The 20,825-nt window shown below is 35.9% G+C and overlaps 1 protein-coding gene across 3 annotated transcripts in view; it reads right to left on the bottom strand.

Moving 5' to 3' along the window:
- Positions 1-20,825, bottom strand: part of NUP153 (nucleoporin 153) — a 71,535-nt gene that overhangs the window by 23,218 nt on the left and 27,492 nt on the right. For 2 of the 3 annotated variants that reach the window (XM_046004306.1, XM_046004308.1), the window contains exons 6-14: positions 18,026-18,142; positions 17,892-17,933; positions 17,725-17,781; positions 15,467-15,613; positions 13,177-13,229; positions 12,791-12,917; positions 6,534-6,671; positions 5,682-5,780; positions 4,574-4,664 (exon numbers count right to left, since the gene is read on the bottom strand). In XM_046004306.1, the coding sequence (XP_045860262.1) occupies positions 4,574-4,664; positions 5,682-5,780; positions 6,534-6,671; positions 12,791-12,917; positions 13,177-13,229; positions 15,467-15,613; positions 17,725-17,781; positions 17,892-17,933; positions 18,026-18,142 (871 nt within the window). The remainder of the gene's footprint in view (positions 1-4,573; positions 4,665-5,681; positions 5,781-6,533; positions 6,672-12,790; positions 12,918-13,176; positions 13,230-15,466; positions 15,614-17,724; positions 17,782-17,891; positions 17,934-18,025; positions 18,143-20,825) is intronic. The other variant, XM_046004307.1, reaches the window with a different exon arrangement.

The raw sequence follows: 20,825 nt of genomic DNA on the forward strand, positions 1-20,825 counted from the left end.
GAGCAAGCTCAGAAACTGCATGAAATATGTTTCTGATTATTCAACAATTTACAAGATTGATCAAAAAACCTTAACAATAAATTCCCAAACTGAGCCAGTTATTTCATTTCTAGAAATTCATCCTAAGATTCAGAGTATCCTTCAGTTTTCCAGCACCTGGGTGGCTCAGTCACTTAAGCATCTGCCTTTGGCTCAGGTCATGATCTCAGTCCTATAGGGATCCAGTCCTATATTGGCCTCCCTGATCAACGGGGAGTCTGCTTCTCCCTCAGCTCCCATTCATTCTCTCAAATAAATAAATAAAATCTTTAGAAAGAAAAAAAGAAAGGATCCTTCAGTTTTCATATTGAAAACCTGGATGACAGATGGATGACAGATGCTAACTGTCTGAGAACATCAATCACAGGATGGTGATCACAACACAGCAGGGTGCCATGCTGCGTGGCCACAAAAATCATCCTTAAATGCAGTTATAGGTAAAGACTAGAAAGTCCAGAAGATTTTGAATGATACATCAAAAGACTAATAGTGGCTGATGGTGATGATTGACTTTTATTGCTGCTTCTTTTTAGGTTTCCTAAACTTTCCAAAATAAGCATATTCTTATACTTAAAATAAGAAATCTGTATTTTCAGTACAACACTGGCTTTGTGGTTCTATTTCTAAGGGAGAAAGTTTTACAAATGAAGTATGTGTGGGATTGTTTCAATACATCTAACAGGTGTGTTTCTGGGCAGGAGAGGGAGGAATGAGAGAAAAGAGAAACAAGACTGGTCATAAAATGCTAGGTGCCAAAGCTGGTTAAAGAGTACATGGGAATTCAGTCTACTACTTCTGAAAATGCTTGAAATTTTCCGTAATAAAATATAAATAACCAGGTTTTTCGTAAGCATTTGCCAATTTAAAAGGAGTGGGTCAAGTATACTTGTTTCCAAAAATCCTACCACACATTGTAAAACAAAAACTAACCCAAAATGGATTAATGATCTAAATGTGAGAACTAAAACAATAAAACCCTTAGATGAAAACCAAGAAGGTATTTTCAGGACAATGGATTTGGCAATGAATTCTTAGATACGCCATCAAAAGCATAAGCAAAGAAAAAAACTGACCACCACCATATTAAAATCTTTGTGGAGGACATTATCAAAAAAGTGAAAAGATAATCTACTTAATGGGAGAAATTATTTGCAAATCATGTATCTGATAAGGATCTAGTATCCAGACTATATAAAAATGGTTACATCTTAGCAACAGAAAGGTAAACCAACTTAGAAATGGGGAAAGGACTTGAATAGACATTTCTCCCAAGAGGATAAAGGACCAAGAAGCACATGAAAATATGCTTGACACCATTAGTCATTAGAGAAATGCAAATCAAAACCACAACGGAAGCATCATTTCAAACTCGCTAAGGATGGGTAGAAACAAGTGAAAAAGAAGCATGGTGAGAATGTGGAGAAATCAGAAGCCTCATACACTGTTAGGAGGAGTGTGAAAGGAGTCAGAGGCTGAGAAAAACAGCTTTGTGGTTCCTCAAAAAATTACACATAGAACTACCATTTGGGTATATATCCCAGAGCACTGAAACTAACATTCAAACAAATACGTGTATATGAATATTCATACCAGCACTATGCACAACAGCCAAAAGCTGCAAATAGCCCAAATATCCATCAATGGATGAAGAGAAAACTATGGTATATCCATACAATGGAGTATCATTCAGCCACAAAAGGAGTCAAGTACTGGGGCGCCTAACTGGCTCAGTCAGTAGAGCATGTGACTCAAACTCAAGATCATGAGTTTAAGCCCCACACTGGGCATGAAACCCACTTAAAGTAAGAAGCAAGTAAATAAATAATAAATTATAAAAATAAATAAAAAAGAAAAAAAAAAGGAGTGAAGTCCTGATACATACTGTCATACACATGAACCCTGAAAACAGTAAGTAAAAGAAGCTAGACACAAAAAGTCATATTATATGACTCCAGAATGGGCACATACAACGAAACAAAACAGCGACTGGCGGTTGCCAGGCCCTGGGGGGAGGAGAGATGCAGAAGGACTGTTTAGCAGGTACAGGTCTCTTCTGCAGGAGCAGGGATAAAACTATTTGGAACAAGACAGAGTGCAGTGACTCGCTGCACACAGCCAGCATACTAAACACAACTGAGTCTGTTTCCTTTAAAACGATTGATTTTACCTTACCTCAATTTCACCTCAGGGACAAAAATATACAACAAAACATTGTGCCTACCTCATAACTGTGTCAAAACAAAACATATGCAGGCAACTGAATGAAGGCAGGTAAGCCGCTGCCTTCAGCTCAAGTTATGATCCCAGGGTCCTGGGATCGAGTCCTGCATTGAGCTCCCTGCTCAGCAGGAAGCTTGCTTCTCCCTCTCTATCCTGCCTGTAGTCTCTGCTGCTGCTGCTCTCTCTCTCTAAAATAAATAAAATCTTTAAAAAAAAAAGGGGGGGGGCGTCTGGGTGGCTCAGTGGGTTAAAGCCTCTGCCTTCGGCTCAGGTCATGATCTCAGGGTCCTGAGATCGAGCCCCGCCATTAGGCTCTCTGCTCAGCAGGGACCCTGCTTCCCCCCTCTCTCTCTGCCTGCCTCCCTGCCCACTTGTGATCTCTGTCTGTCAAATAAATAAATAAAATCTTAAAAAAAGGGGGGGGGGGGAGGCTAAACAAAACATATGCTTATAGCACTTAGTCATAGTCTATCCTCCTTTAGAACCAAAACTGACAAGCTTTTAGTAACTTAAGGCAATTTTAAAGATACCCTGCAGTGTACTCATATTGATTGGAAAAATCAGCTCCTGCCACAAAGTAATAAATCATGACTTACACATTTTCAATCAGCTTCTTAATGACAAAAGTGGTGAGAATCACTCTCACAATTCTAGGTATGCCACTCCTAAAAAAAATGCCTTAAAAATCTTAAAATCTAAAAATCTTAAAAATCACGTCTGGGTGGCTCAGTGGGTTAAGCCTCTGCCTTTAGACCAGGTCATGATCTCAGGGTCCTGGGATCGAGCCCCGCATCGGGCTCCCAGCTCAGCAGGGAGCCTGCTTCTCCCCTCTCTCTGCCTGCCTCTCTGCCTACTTGTGATCTCTCTCTCTATCAAATAAATAAATAAAATCTTAAAAAAAAAAAAAAACTGGATAACTCCCCCAAATGTAATGACACAAAAGTTGTTTTAACAAATTACTGCTCATCCAGTTACCGTTAGTATCGCATTAATAAAAATTGGCATAAAAAATTAACCAGGCATGAAATTGGTAATCTGCATAAGTTTATTCCTCAATGAATTCTTAGTAACATTAAAGAAAAAAATCTTGTGGTAGAAAGTACACCTGAAATGTCCTTGTTACTTCTTTCTCTTACACAAGGCTGTTTTAATCAGTAAAACACAAGACTGCAACATACAAATCCCTATGCTGTGCCACTCTCACAATCTATACTCTTATCTTCCAGCTCCACCAAAGCTAGAATGTCCGTCCAGCTTCTATGTCCTAGCTCTTTCGCTTTGTTGATATTTTACTCTATCCTTTGAGGGAGGATCTAGTTTGCTTTTGTTTTAATTCCAAAACTATGAGATTAAAAAACAACAACAAAACAAAAACAAAAAACAACTGAGAGTCAAATAAACACTTCTGGAGAGGGCAAAAGAACTTAAATGGTATTTCAGCCTATAAAACCCCACTCCCAACCATGCCCCCACAATGGGCACTGCTGTCAATCCATGACACCCAGCTCACCCCATTTAAAATCACTCAACGTCTTCCTACTACGTTCAGATTAAAATCCAATTCCTTAGTGTAAATTCAAGAATTTTTATGGTTTAAAGCTATTTTTTAACTGCATGACAAATTACCTACAGATTTCAAAGACTATCTTGTTTTTTTCTCTAATTCCTACACCCTCGCATTTGCTGTTCATCTCTTGAGTAAAATGCCCTTGCTCAAAAATTCTTGACCTGAGTACCTTTAGCCCAGATCATCCCCCACTTCCTAAACAGCAAACACTTGCAAGAAAAACCACCACTACCTCAACAAAATGCTAGGATTTAATTTTCTGATGACTCATTTCTTTCCCTCAATTACACCCATTCCTTGAAATTATGTATCACTATCAGCACAGGCCAGCATAACCCTTAACGCATAAAAATGTTTGTGAACTGAACACTAAACCTAGAGACAGAATCCACTGCAATTATACTTCACCTCAATAACAATGCAGACAACTCTTCAATTTCTTAATACTTCATTTATACTAAACTATCACCTTATTTTAATTAAACAAAGACAATGAATATATGTGCTGCCATAACTATCCCTGTCACAACCAAACTGTAACATTTCCATTTAGTGAGCTAAGTGTTTCTGAAAATAGAGACTAAAAATATTGCCAAGGGTTGGTATTAGCTCCTCTTTGCTTTTTAGAGCTAACTTCATTCAAATAAAACCATTCACAAGAATTGCTAAAGATTAAAGAATTCGAAATACTAATGTAATGTAACGCAACTATTTTTATGTAAAAACTTGTGAGAAATTCTCACTTACCTGAACTACTACTTGTAATTGGTTCTGAAATACTACTAGAGCCAGAAAGTTCTGCTATTTTTGCAACAGGCACACTGAATGTAAATCCAATCTGTAAAGAAGAAAACGTATCCTTTAAGAGTCTATTTAGTTTTAAATGAATATCAAGCAGCTTTTTCTTATTCCAAGTCCAAAAAAAAACCAAAAAAAAACTGAATTTCATGTATTCCAGGTTTTCATATTTTACAATCTCTAAAATTGAGATGCTTCTTAGAATGAATGGTGTGTTCTATCGAACAGCATTTTTCATTTCTTAGGTATTTTTTTTTTCTTCAAAGCAATACATAAAATAATTATGTGCTCCTAAAGCTCATTTCTGGATTTCTAAACACCATTTTCTAATAAAAAGCATGAGACTTTATGGACAATGGGACAGGTTTCAGGCATGCGACAGGAAAATTACAAAATGATCTGGAACATCCAGCTGTGACAGAAAATGAGAGCACAGTGAAAAAGAGAAGGCAACATGTAAAAATGATATGCATGCCGAAGATGTATGGGGCAACTCAAACATTAAACTTATTATCTCCCCAAAATATTTAACTACAAAGAAAGAAATACATACTCTGAGGTATAAAAACCCAAAACTTCTCCAGATTAAAGGCAATTCAAGAAACATGTTAACCAAATGCAATCGCAATTTAATTGATTAGGTCCTGATCTTAATTGGATGTAGGCCCAAGAGAAACAAAACAGTAATTAAAGGACAGTATAGGGCAATGGGGGAAAATCTGAATATGGCCTATGTTGTTGTTGTTATATCATGTTAATTGTCATGGATATGGTAACTATACTGCAGGTATGCAGAGGAATGTCATTTTTCTTAGGGGACATATGGAAGAGCTGTAAGGGTATCAAGAGGTTCGTATCTTAACCTTCAAATGGTCATGAGAAAATATATATGCTTATGTGTATATACAGGTAGTGGAAAATAAATAGGTGTTCATTCAAGTTCTCTGTACACTGAAATTTTTTTTAAGTTGAAAGAAAATCAATGTTATTTCTTATCCCAGTGGCATCTCGTTTTGATAAAAAGTTAAGTAAGAAATACTCCTTGCTTGCTACTCACAGATGATGGAGGTAGTACATCCGCCTCAGTATATTTTACAATTGGAGATGAAAACCGAAACATGGGGCTGCCAGTGCTGTTTGGAGAGGTCACGTGTTCCTGGTTTTCCAAATTATTAAAATACAAAAAGCTTTTTATTTTTTAGAGAAAGAAATTGACAATAAAGTAACTTTAATTATTTTAAAGAACCCAAACACAACTTCCTTTTAGATTTAAAAATCACTTGTTAAGGGGTGCCTGGCTGGCTCAGTCAGTAGAGCATGCAAGTCTTGATCTTGAGGCTCTGAGTTCTAGCCCTATGTTGGTCACAGGGATTACTTTAAAATAAAATCTTCTAAGAAAATAAATTTAAAAAATCAATGGTTAAAATTTCTGAAAAATAATCTGTAACTGCTATAAAATCTGGCTTCTCCTTGGGAAAGGAATATTCTCTATCTTAGAAATGAGTATCGGCCTAAAGGGAAAAAAAACATCTATAAGAATACTTTCAGAAAAAAAAGCCAAGGCAAAAGCATGAGACATTTCAGGAGCAGTTAATCCTACCAGAGAAATAAAAACAGTAACCCCATTCTTACCAAAAAAAAACAAAACAAAAAAAAATTAGAAACAATGCTTGTAAACAAACTTAAAATCATCAGTCTCTAAGGCATGAAATCAGAATTAAAAAACACTCCATTATAATGTATCCCTTTATAACATACATTTAAAAAAGCAAAGCACCATTTCCATTTTTCTCTTCTTATTCTGAGTTATTAATTTCCAGGGTGGGAACTTAACATGGCTTTTAACAGAATATTAAATTTTAAAAAATAAAGAACAAAAATCACCTCTACTTATATAATGGTTCTGTACCTTGTTTGTTAATGATTGTGAAGGACTAATGGGTGATGGAGAGGACGTTGTGATCACAGAGGAACTAAAATTGAAGGTAGGCAGTGAAGAACTGGTGATGGGTAGAGAGATTTTCGGCAATACTGGTACTTCCATTTCCTAAAACAACAGGTTTCATAATGATAGATTTCATCTTTCATGTCACTGTTCTATCCCTACTTATTTTCAGGAAGAACTGCTATAGTTACAGGTAAACTGGGAATGGGGCAAAGGTAGAACCATAGAGTGTTACCAGTGTGGGCTCCTCAATCAAAAGAATTGAGATCTGAACCCCAGCTGTGCTACCAGATACGGTGGCTTTGTAAACCTAACTGCCCTCAGTACCCATTTCCTGAGGGCTCAAACTAGAGAGAAAAAGCAAAAAAAAAAAAAACCCAAAAAAACAAAAAAACATAGTTGTAATATTAATTTAAAACAAAGTTATATATGGGCTCAGCATAAAGAATAAACATTTAATAAACATCAGTACTGGTGAGTTTGGTGAAATGCCTTGGTTTTTTTACTCCAATAAAGACCACCCCAAATCTCAAACAACCCAGGTTAAGGGCAAACAAAGAGAGCTCTGCTTTTGCTAATGGTGGAATAGTTCGTTATCTGACCAATGACCTGACATATAATAATTTTAAAATCTGAACAGAATAGAAAGAAACAACCATCTGGAAACACTGGAGGGCAACCAGAAGCAGCAGGAACCATAGAGATTAAAAAAAACACTTGGAAGAAGAGAGGGGCATGGAGTGAGTTTCCTGTACTCTGTGAACTGGTGCCACTGCATAGTTGAAATTCTGAGAGAAAAGCAAATCTGTTCACGGAGGAATTAGAGGACGGAATAGGTGACCATAGAAAGAGAAAATGAGGGAGAAATGCAGGAAAGAGCAGCATATAAATCTGCATGTAAACTGTCCAAATTTCTAGCAGACGTGTAAGCTGCTCACATGTAAGGCACAAACCAAGCAGCCCCACTTAGTCTGAAGAGTTCCAGCTGCCACCCACCACAAGTGGGAGAGAGTGCGACTTGAAGAAAGTTCCTGCTGGCTAAAACTATCTGAATATTGCAAATGGATGTCTTTTACAGTACATCAATCACATCTCTGTAAAGTCAAGCCCTCCTCTCCCCAAAGGAATAATAAAGATGCTTTCAGATAAAAGAAAACTAAGACAATCTATTGCCATAAAACCTGTTCTACAAGTTCTCCAGTGTGAAGGGATAGGATACCAAATGGAACTCAAGTTTCTGGAAGAAATGAACGGTATGTGAGCAAACACAAAAAACTTGTATTCCTCTTAAAAAGTGAAAATTAGATGCTGTGAGTTTACAGCCTATCTAATTTTAATACAAATGACAAGTATAATCTAAAATACCAAAGAAGAGGGGAGGCAAATCAAGCTATGTAAAGTTGCAAGATTCTCAAATATTACAGGAAGTGGTACAGTATGAACACAAAGTAGAATGTGAAGGCTAAGGACAAAACATAATCTCAAAAGGAACCAGTAAGTAACATGAAGAGGTAGAGACAAAGAGCAAAGTAATTAAAATATAATTCTAACAAATAGTCAACCAAAAGAAGACAGCTTTCAAAAGGAACAAAAAACAAATGGGAAAACCAGAAAACCAGAGAAAAATGGGAGACATAATCCAACCATATAAATAATGACATTAATTATAAATATTCCAATTAAAAAGCAAAAAAACAGATAAAAGGCAAGACACCCATATATCATCTTCAAGAAACTTACTTAAAAAGATATAGGTTAAAAGCAAATGGATGGAAAAAGATACAACCTACAATTCATAAGCTTAAGAAGCCTTATTCTACTAACAGAGTGGCTGGCTACAGTAATACCAGATATAGCAGATTTTCTAGACAAAGAATACTTGCACAGACTTTTTTTTTTTTAAAAGAACATTTAGTAATATTAAGAGGAAACTGAGGAACCACAACGCGTAAGGCACAAACTTTAACAAGGGCTTCAAAACATGTAAAGTAAAAATAGACATAACGGGAAAAGACAAGTTCACCAAATGGAAGTGGACAATTTTAACTCCTATCTCTCAACAATTTCATAGACTAAAACGACACACCCCACACACTGAAAAAACATTCAGCAAAGACAAAGAAGATCTAAGAAATACGATCAGTCATCGGACACCTTATATAATACTGTACCCGAAAACCTAAAATACAGGCTTCAAGGTTCATCAGGCAGACCATATGCTGGGCTACAAAACAAGTGTCAATACAGCTGAAAACATTAATATCACAGCTAAACACAGTTCTAAATAACCCACAGATCATATAAGAAATCAAAAAGGAAATCAGAAAGATACATAAAAACACTACTATAAGTCCTCTAGAAGAAAATACAGAATTACTTTGTGGCCTGGAGACAGACAAAGGTTTCTTAAGACAGAACAGTAAAAATAACACGGCACTTGGCTGGCTCAGCGAGAAGAACCTGGGACTCTTAATCTCAGGGTTGTGAGTTTGAGCCCCACACTGGAGGTAGAGATGACTTAAAAATAAAATCTTTAAAAAATAATTTTTTAAAAAAGGATAAATTCAGAACCCCTGCTAATCAAAAGATACTGTTAAAAAAATGAATATGCATGCCAGACTGAGAGAAAATATAAAACATGTATCTGACAAAGTATTTGGATCCAAATTTATAAAGAACTCCCACAACTCAGTAAGCAAACCCAATTTTTAAAAGGGCAAAAGACATGAAGACACCTCAAAAAGGACTGGTAATAAGCACATAAACTAGAATACAACATTACTGCATCAGGGAAATGCAGATTAAAATTACAATGAAACAGCACCATATACAAAGCAGAATGGATAATATTAAAAAGATGACAACTTAATAAGGATGAAGAGTGAAAGAAATGTTCATACATTGTTGGTGAGTGTAAAATATTATTCATCTTGGAAAATAGTTTGGCAGTTTCAAGTTAAACACATATTGGGGGGAGCTGGCTGGCTCAGCTGAAAAAGGATGCAACTCTTGATCTTGGGGTTGTGAGTTCAAGCTCCACGTTGGGCTTGGGTATTACTTAAATAAATCTTTTTATAAAAAAGTGAAACACGTATCATACACCCTAGCACCTCCACTTCCAAAAGAAATACACACATGTCTACAAAAACCCTATTAAGAATGTTCACAGCAGCTTTATTCATAACAGCCAGGCACAAAAGAACACACACACTGGACAACTGTATTGCTACGAAGTTCTAGAACAAGCAACACCAACACAGGACAGAAAAAAATGAGAGGAGTCATTGCCTCTGGAGTAGGAGGTGATGAGTACTGACTGGGAAGGAGCACGAGTGAAGTTTCTGGAGCAACAGAAATGTGTGACCTTTTGAAAAGGGTTAGGGTTACACAGGCATAACCATTTGTAAAATTCATTAAATGGTACACCTAAGAATTTAACATTTTACTACATAGAAATTACTACATTGTAAATTTAACAATTTACTACATGGAAATTTACTACATAGAAATAGAAATTTAAAACAACAAATATTTGACTGTAGTTTGTGTTGAAGTATTTGGGGTGTAGATCAAAACTGGGAGAGGGGAGCAGAAGCAAACAGAGACCCATTTGGCTCTTTCCATAGGGAAGTTTCATCTGCTCTTCCTTTTAGACCCATACAACACCTGGGCACATCAACTGAATAACCTGTGTCTTACTTATGCCAACTCATTAAGCCACAGACTTGGCCATACGGGTTCTTTATATCACTGACCTTGAACAAATTCTAAATTTGATTCCTATTCACCAAAATTTTGACTTAGTTGATCAGAAGTGGGGCCCCCAAGTCTACAAGACAGTTAAAAATTATAATGAGATGCTTCCGGGTACTTCAAGTTAACACAACAATCACCAAATATGTGACTTACTATATATTAGTTTTGTCGTATCTTTACACGGGTTATCTCCCATGAGGAAGTTTCTACTGGGAGATGTATGGTCTAAGATCATATAGCCATTAAATGGCACACATCCCATAGACACAAACTCAATCTATTTATTTTTCTTATCCCCATTTTACAGATAAGCTGATGTACAAAAGAATTAATTTGACCAACATCATTCATAGTCAGTCAGTAGTAGGCCTGTACCTGACATGACAATATTAAGCAATTAAATCTCCGCAGCTCGGCAGTATTATATACTCATTGCTCTGTATCAATAAGCTTTTTCATTATAAAAATCAAACCGGTTATCACAGTAGAAGCAAAATGCCAAAATGTTCAGTGACTAACACACAATCCTTACACATTTTGAGATCTAACAAGAATTTATACTCCACTAAAAATAAAATTTCTTTCATTTGACCTATCCCAAAAGCCCATTAAAATAGCCATAAAAAATGAGTGTCCCATCCTTAATCAAAAGTTCCTATTAACTGTAACTGAATTAAGAACAACTAGTGGTCTAAACATATTTGTTATCTGAAACAAAACCAGCACTGAAAACAAAATAAAAAGCATCCACCCCAAACCCCTTCTACCTAGATTAAAAAAACACAGGGTGGGCAGAAATTTGGGGCAGCCATCCATTGGTACCTCTTTCCTCAGAAACGCGGACTCTAACTCCAGTGTAGAACAGAACTAGGGACAGGAGTTGAGTGAAGCATCCTGGGATGCAAAGTTGGCAGTTGGCAGTTGGCCGGAATGGAGGGGCGCAGAGAAGGGAGGAGGTGATAAAGAGGTCTGCAGGGTTAGACTTTCATAAAGCTCCTCGCAGTATACCAAGTAACAAGAGTAAAAGTAAATCAATAAATTTTCATCCCCCTCCCAACATCCTGATACAGCAAAGTCACATAAACACACACCTGTAAGATAGCCAAAACTGAACTACAGATAGCAACCTGAACTTGAGCTAAAGATCGTGGGAATATATTCTCAAAAAGTTGAAACTGAACAGAAATAAGCAAAATTCACAAATCTGTTATCTGGCAAACACCAAACCAAGATGTTTTCCTCACCAAGGGATAAACTTTAGAAAGCTAGAAACACAAATTCTACTGAGAAATATAAACGCTCATGTAAAGAACAGGCTATATAATGAGCTATATTATCCTCAGATACTAATTTCCTTATGTACATAAAGCAAGACAACCCATTTCTTAAAGGTAAGTCTACCTAAAGAGCTTCAATAAAAGAAAATCGGTTAATGGGACGACTGGGTGGCTCAGTGGGTTAAGCCGCTGCCTTCGGCTCGGGTCATGATCCCAGGGTCCTGGGATCGAGTCCCGCATGGTCTCCTTGCTCGGCAGGGAGCCTGCTTCTCTCTCCACCTCTGCCTGCCTGTGTTCTCTCTCTCTCTCCTTCTCTCTGACAAATAAATAAAAAAAAAATTTAAAAAAAAAAGAAAATCGGTTAAGAAAGTTATAAATTTTGTTATACTGTGTCATTAATGGCATTCAATACTTTTGCTTTCAAAATAAGAGAATACATTAATACATTCCTTCCCTTCACAACACTCCAGCAGGAGAGCAGTAGAACCCCTAGACCAGTCCAGGAGCCAAGTCCCCAACATAATGCCATATACCATGAGACAGCCCAGGGGGCAGAAAGTCCAAGTGGCCAAAGCAGTCACGGTTCTGGTACCTTCAGAGAGGCACAACTACCAAGCTGCCCAATGGGAAAAGCGATGATGAAGGAAATGAAAACAAAAAAGACTGCCTACTCTAAATAACCTTGGAAAACACACCAAGAGACAAGAAGGAAAGCAATATTGACTTGTACAGTTTCAACCAAAACATGACTTTAGAGTCAACTGAAACTGTTATAAAAGATCTCCTGTTTAAAAATCTAAAAATTCCTTAAAAACTCATGAGTCAATGAAGTTACAAATGAAATTTTAATTGAATTTTATTAAACAGGCAAAACCTACCTAATGATACAATAATATTGCCAAGGTCAAATAATTTCAATTGTAATTCTCTTAAATGAAGAATTATGGCTTTTTAGCGGCACCCATGGAGCTTATGGTCCTAGGTTAGGTTTTCTGTGTCGTCACAGAGAAGGGGGTACTGAACACACGTACAGGCATGCACACTCACACTGGGAAGGGACTGCTCCAATGGCAGAGTAGTCGTTCTTGTGCTGGGTCTCCCCCAAGCCCCACCCCTTGGGATCTCCCCTCACCACCACCACACCAAAGCTTCCCATAAACTTCAAGAATATGAAGGATGGAAACCTACCTCCTCCTCTGGAGGCTTAGATGCAACAAAGCGCGTTCTCTCTCGTCTCATCTTGCCGCCTCCACTACCTACTCCAGAAGATAAACCATTGGCTGCAGACATACTGAAATTTGGATAAGAAAAGCCACTAGGCAAAGAAAAAGAAAATTAAAACAAATGATATATTACTCTGGTCCATAACTTATTAATTAACTGAATACCTAAAAATTAGAACTGCTAACAAGAAAAGAAATATACAGATGAATGTGATTTTAAAAGGTGACAGATTTCTGTGCATGAAGTTCGTTTTTTAACCTTAAGAGCCAAAAAAAAAAAAAAAACATAAACATAAACATAGGCCTTACAAATGAAATATAAAGAAGCTTTAGCTATAAAGACGACATTACCTTTCTCGCTGCTCTCTAGTTTGTCCTGGTGTCACAGGCTTTTCATACCCGGTCTAGAACAAAAGAAGCACACCAAATTTATATGCCTGCTTCTTCATTTTAATTTTCTGAATACCTCCCTTCTGTCCATCCATTTTAATATTTGCAATCAGGAAATCTGATGGGTTTTTAGTGAATCCTAAAACTTGTAACCTATACCCTGCTTTCTGAATGGTAACTGAATTACGTGATCACACACATAAAAGGTCACTGAGCACAATGCCCTTTCAACAAAAAGGTAGTAAGTATACAAAGTTAATATATTTAGAAACCACAGAAACACTTTTACTACCCATCTCTCACGATGGCCTATTAAAAGTATAAGCAAGTTTATAAGGATATTCTCTATGAAATGATTTAAAAATGATTTTTTAAAAAAGTTTATTTTCTAAGAAAAGAAAGAAGGACGGAAGGAAGGAAGAGAAAACTAAATGCATACATAATCTTGAATTTTTTTCCTCCGGGACACTGCAACATCTAAATAAAATCTGTACATTAGATAATAGTATTGTAAAATATTAAGTTCCTGGTTTTGATAATTATTCTGTATTTATTACATTAAGGGAAGTCCCTATCTGTAAGAAATACACAGTAAAGTAAGAACAAATATAGTAAACCGTGAAGTCTTATAATTGTTCTTACAGAGTCTGTAAGTTCAAAATTATATTCAAAATGTTAAAATTTCAATACAGCAAATATGACAAAGTGTTAATGACTGGTGAATGCAGGAGTAATGGGTAAACACTGTACTATTCTCTCAACTTCAGTTTGAAAATTTTTAATAAATTAGGTTATGAAGACCAAATGAAATTAATGATGAGTAAAGGCATAAACATAAGATACTATGTAAATACAAGAAATATAAAAAATACACTCTAGCTAAATAGCACAAGAAAACAAACCCAAACATGGGACATTTTAGATAAATGTCCTGGTCTCTTCAAAAAACAACTCTGTCTAGCAATTCCACTCTTAGGTAAAAACCCCAGAAAAATGACAACATATGACTACAAAATACCTGTAGACAAACATTCAGAGCAGTATTTTTCATTACAGTCAAAAAATAAAAAGAACCCAATGTCCCTCAACTGATGTAAGGATAAACAAAATCTAGTATATCCAAAAAAGGAAGGATTATTCAGCCACATAAAAAGGAATAAAGTTCTGGGGCGCCTGGGTGGCTCAGTGGGTTAAGCCGCTGCCTTCGGCTCAGGTCATGATCTCAGGGTCCTGGGATCGAGTCCCGCATCAGGCTCTCTGCTCAGCAGGGAGCCTGCTTCCCTCTCTCTCTCTCTGCCTGCCTGTCTATCTACTTGTGATCTCTCTCTGTCAAATAAATAAATAAAATATTTTAAAAAAAAAAAAGAAAAAAAGGAATAAAGTTCTGATGACATGGATGACCCTTGGAAACATTATGCTGAGTGAAATCAGTCAGTCACAAAGGAACACATATTTTAAAACTCCATTTATACGAAATGTCCAGAAGAAGCAAATCCAGAGACAGATCAGTGGTTGCTTAGGGCCGGCAAGGAAGGGGTGGGGAGTGACTACGAACTGGTGTAGATTTGGGGAGAGGAGGGAGAATGGGCAGGACAAGGGTCTAAAATCGACTGTGCTGATGACTGAACAACTCTGAATATACTAAAAACCACTGCACCACGGTACTCTTCAAAGAGGTGAATGGTACAGTATGTGAACTGCATCTCAATAAAGCAGTTATTTTAAAACAAAAACAACGTGGTGAGGGTCAAGGCCTGAGACCTAGAAAGACAAAACCAGAGCAATGTGTGAAATCCGCTTAGCTTCTGATTCAAAAAACTATAAACAACACTGGAGTGTGGTCTACATATTATATAATATTAGGACAGAACGGACATAATTTCTTCAGATATGACAAATATAGAAGAAAGTTCTTGGGAAATGCACATCAAAGTACTTTCAGGGATGAACAGATATATGACATTTTATTTTCACACAGTTCAACAATAATCCAAACAAAACACACAGATAAAGCAATTCTGGGCAAAATTATTTAATCTAAATCATAAGTATGTATTAGTGTTACTAGTAAATACTAATTTCGGATTTGATCAAGGTGCTAGCCATCTGAAAGGCATACCAATTTGTAATCACTAACACACAAACTTTATGCGTTATCTAGTTGCTACACCGCAATGGTAGAGTACTTGTATCTTATTCTTACTCATTTTAATCAATATTCAAAGACAAGTGAAAATAAACACATACTCACACTGTGCTTTTTATCTATTCTTTGATTAGTCTTCCTTAATTCACCAGACGGGGTCAGAGATGGTTTAAAATAAACAGTTCGATTTGCTGCTATGGAAACTGGCTTTGGGGTCATGAGTCTCTGAACAGGAGGATACTGAGAGTCCACCTTATAGGTAATCAGAAATCAAAGACAAACCTTTATTTTCAAATATCTATCAGTGACACATATCTAAAACTTATCTGGCAATAGCTAATGTCACCTAGAGACTACAAGTACTTCTTAGAGAAATACCCAGAGAATGCAAACAAATACTAAAAGGAAAAACTGATAGTAACAGAACCAAAGGTATATATATTTATAAACCTATATAAAAAATTCCAAATGGGGGGCACCTGGGTGGCTCAGTGGGTTAAGCCGCTGCCTTCGGCTCAGGTCATGATCTCAGGGTCCTGGGATCGAGGCCCGCATCGGGCTCTCTGCTCAGCAGCGAGCCTGCTTCCCTCTCTGTCTCTCTGCCTGCCTCTCTATCTACTTGTGATCTCTCTGTCAAATAAATAAATCTTAAAAAAAAAAAAAAAATTCCAAATGGGTTTCACAGACCATTTTTTTCTGGGCTAAATGACTTTTCACATATATGTGCACATCCACAAAACGGAAACTATATTCAAAACTGTTCTATAAATATAAGCTTTTACAGGTTGAATTTTGAATACAGAAGCTAAAACTGATTTTGCCATGTTTTCCCCAATTACTTTTTAGATATCCTTCAACTGGAAATAAGATTATTTTTAAACTAGCTATGAAAATAGTTGCCAAAAAAATGAGCAAACCTCTCTCCAAGTTTATTTTCCTCTAGTATTATTAAAAAACTAAAAACAAAACAGAGTAAAACTCTATTAAGAATTTCAAATCCTAAAATAAACTGGCATTATTGTCTAAGCACACAAGTGTTTTGTCAACAGTCCTTTGCCAAAAGGAAACACTGTAAAAGTCCTATTGCTGTAAGATGACTATAAAGCCAAGAACTTCTACTCTGTCCAAACACTGTGATGCTATGAATACAGTCCTTTCACTCTGAAGCAGCTGTGAACAACATTGGTTTCCAAGGCAAAGCCTCTATATTCTAGCTCTTCCCTAAATCCTCATCACAACTGTGATCTTACAACTCAATGAGAGAGTCTATTCTGCAGACTGCTCTGATCACATCTGTGAAACATGAACTACGATTTTATATTCTGGCCTTTATATATCCTAACACCCATTAATAAAATTCTATTGATACTATACTCAACCTTTAATAAAACTTTAATCAATGAGAACTTGTATTACAGCACAGTTTTTTACATTTACTTCTTTTTAAACAATCTGATATAAACCAGGAGTTTGAGAAAAGCAGCTAATGCCATAAATTAATCCTATCACAGTGGCCAATAATGGATTCCCTCTTGCCTGATTACAAACATCTAAAAACTGTAAAGCAACACTATTCGTCCAATAGCCCTCAATTTTACCCCTTCTCTGCAAAATTTCAGGGAAAATAATTATAATTTACCAATATCTTACACATAGTTCCCACAGTTAAGTCAGAAAACTATGATTCTATCAGTTACTCCTGGGGGAAACTGGTGTTGCAATAAATGCTTTCACAAATAGGATCTGGGAATCTGCTTTCTTGAAGGATTCTTAACTAGCCACAAGTATAACTAACAAAAAATACACCTCTTTAACTCTATTAAGCATTTCATTTTCCCCACAGTAACCTCCAAAGCTAATTTTTACCAAATAGAACACAAGAAGTGTTATCAAGATACTAACTTTTATTTTGTATTAGCTCCCATACCTTGAAACAGTATTTTGGGCTGACTAATGAAAGATCTAGCAATCTGAAATTCTATTATACACCACAAATTTGACCTGTTAACGAGGAAAGTTTACAAAGCTAACTATGCTCAATGAGGGTTTTAGTTCACTGAACTTCTATGATTACTAAACACTTCATGCTCTGTTTACTCCCACTTTTATTTATCGGAAGGTAGACTACCAAGATGCTGAAAACGGAAATGCCAATTAACCAAAAAATTATGACTGAGCATTTACTGCACTTACAGATCTGTACTAAGGCAGGCCCTCATAAGAAGCTACAATGTCCAAGCAAAACAATCTTATCTTTCAAACATGTTCCCTAATGACTATCAAATTCAATTTGTATATTTACTAACTTAAAAATAAATGTAACAAAACTGCTGAAACTTTAATAAATGCAGAAGAAGGTTTACCCTTTCCCTTTTGGCCTGAAAGTCTGCAGTGGTATCTATTCCACTCCTATCCAGAGGCTGAAAAAGTAAAAATACTCTTAGAATAAATTGGAAATTTTGAAAAGTATGACTTTCATCACCAATATATAAAAATGTATCTCTAAAAGAAGGTTTAAAAGTCAACTTACAGAATTCAGGGGAGAAGAAACAGATGGAATTCTTTTTGCATCCTGTTAATATTGAAACAGTAACAAAATTAAGATTTTTTACAAAACTCAAATTGTCAACACACCTGCGTTTAAATGTGATTCTAAAAATTTACCGCTAGAGGGCTTGACATCTTCTCTAAAGACTGCAATATTCGCCGAGCTGTTGAACTGGTCACACCATAGGATTGTGCATTGAGCTGCTTAGCTTTCATCTGTCTTCTAACTGGTGCCTATAAAGTGAACACTGTATTATTTTTCTGGACCCTTAACTCTAAAGCTCGTATTTCAGGAAATGAAAATATTTACAAACAGAATGGATATTCAAAGAGAAACGAAATTAATGTGGTAAAAGCAATTTATCTCTGGGTGGTGTCATTAAGCATGAAGTTCAACTTTTTTTCTTTATACCTTTACTGAAAAGCCAATTACTTCTACAATCAGAAACAAATAAGCACGCACCACACCTACAGATCTAAAGCTATGTGAATTTAAGTAGGAAAAGTGAGATCACTGTTATAAAGTGTTACCATTACCTTGAGCCATTTAACCCTGATATTTACATCAAAGAACACTTCTTGTTCAATCACTGTGCCATCACTATGCTGTACACCTAAAACTAAGACAACATTGGAGCAACTGTAATTCAATTAAAAATACATAAATAAATGAATGAGAGAACTAAATTAACGAGAACTATATTAAAATATTACTCTAGGTATTGGTTAAATTCCAAGATAACTAAATGAGACTACAGTATCTATTGTAAAGGAAATTTAAATTTTTTAAACTAACTCCTTTTTCAAATTTTGACATAAGAAAAATTTTAAACACTCAGGCTATTTCTTCATGACCTTTAACCTTCTTAAAATTGGAGTTAAAGGGGCGCCTGGGTGGCTCAGTCAGTTACGCCTCTGTCTTTGGCTCAGGTCATGATCTCAGCTCTCTGCCGGACGGGGAGCCTGCTTCCCTCTCTCTCTCTGCTTGCCTGTCTGCCTGCTTGTGATCTGTCTGTCAAATAAATAAATAAAATCTTTTAAAAAAAAATGGAGTTAAGGAAAACCCCTTATAAAGAATAGATAAGTATCCTTTAATATACAAGCAATGTTTACAAATTCTAATTAGTATTATAAATTCTAATTAGTATTAGTAAATTCTAATTAGTATTCTGTTTTGTTTCTTTGCTCAAGAATGCATTACAACAATCCAATAACCAAATGACTACCACAAAACAATTTGGCAATGCTTGATATAAAGATATTATCACAATCGAAACATAACGCAGTTTCTACAAATAGCTCATAACATCCAAAAAATTGAACCATAATAACTATTTATAAATAATGTTTCTCTGATACCAAACATTTAATGACATTTTCAGAGTAGCTGCAAGTATTCTTTAACAGTTTTATTAAGAACTGGATGCCCATTAAAGATTGCTGTTCAGGCCAAAATCTTTGGCAAACATGAGGTCAACATTAAAATCCTCTAAGAAATTATGATAGTCTGTCCTGTCACTGGACTCTACTTGTCACGGGCCACTCAAGGCCTCAATTCGCTAATCAATAAAACAGAACTGAATTAGATAATCTTTACTATACCTCCCAGCTCTAACACTCTAGGGAAAGGAGTAATAGACTCAACCCAAATATCAATGATAGAACATTTGGAAGCCTGTACTGAGAAAATTTTAAAGGCATGTAACGACTTATCATTAAAAACTGTAAGATTCAATGTAAGAAAGGAAGAAATAGCAAGAATACACTCTGACTTGGACTATTCTATGAATCATAGGCTTGCATCATCTTATCTTCTACTAAGACGCTTAACTATTATTTTAACTTTAAAAAAAAATGTTTAAAGGAGTACTAGATCCAGTTAAGCTCTAGAAAAAGCTCCCTGTGTAACCCTAACATTCAGTTAACACTTCCTAAAATAACAAAATATTGCCCTTCGTGAACACTTTCAGAAATAAAACTCCTAATTACTGTTAACTATATACATGAAATCATCCTCCAATTAGGAAAGCAAGAAACTAAAGACAAAACAAAATCTTGGAGGGAACGTATTGCGTGGAGCACTGTGTGTTGTGCATAAACAATGAATCTTGGAAAACTGAAAAAATAAAATTAAATTTAAAATTAAAAAAAAAAAAATATATATATATATATACTTGTTTCTATCCCATTGCTGTGTTTGTTATGGACTGTCATCTTCACACAGACTCCCTTCTCGAAAAGCCCACACACTGCAAGTATAATTACTTCTCCACCTTTAAAATGTCAAAATCTGTAAAAGTAAGCACAGTAATATACACAACAAAACCATTTTTATGAGCTTCAAAAAACTCTTAAAGGCAAAACACAGAATGGTGGAATTCACCCTGAATTTATTTTTTTAAAAGTTATCAATTTCCACTTGTTCTTTGCTAATACATATGTAAATACAAGTGATTTTGTATATTGACCTTGTCTTCTGTGATCTTGCTAATAAACTCAATTATAAGTTCTGGTAACTTTTTTTTTTAATTTCTTAGGCTTGTCTACGTAGATAAGCACAATGTCTATGCCTTGCATTTCTTCTTCCTGCGTTGGCTAGACCTGCAGCACGGCATTAAATATCCTCGTTCTCTTCCTGACCTGACGAGAAGAAGAGTACTCAGTCTTTCACCACTAGTATGATGTTAGCTGAAGATTTTCTATAGATACCCTTTAACAGGTTGAGGAGATTTCCATTTACTCCCCAGGCTACAGAAAATTTTTATCATGTTGGACACTGAATTTTGTCAAATGTGTTTTATGCATCTGTGCAGATGTTCATGGTTTTTATTCTTTAGTTTGTTTCAGTATCAGAGTAATGCTGCCCTCACAAATATGATGGGAAGGGTGCCCTATTATATGAAAAAGTTTGTGTAGA

This window comes from Meles meles, chromosome 5 (genome assembly GCF_922984935.1).
Source record: "Meles meles chromosome 5, mMelMel3.1 paternal haplotype, whole genome shotgun sequence".
NCBI lineage: Eukaryota > Metazoa > Chordata > Mammalia > Carnivora > Mustelidae > Meles > Meles meles.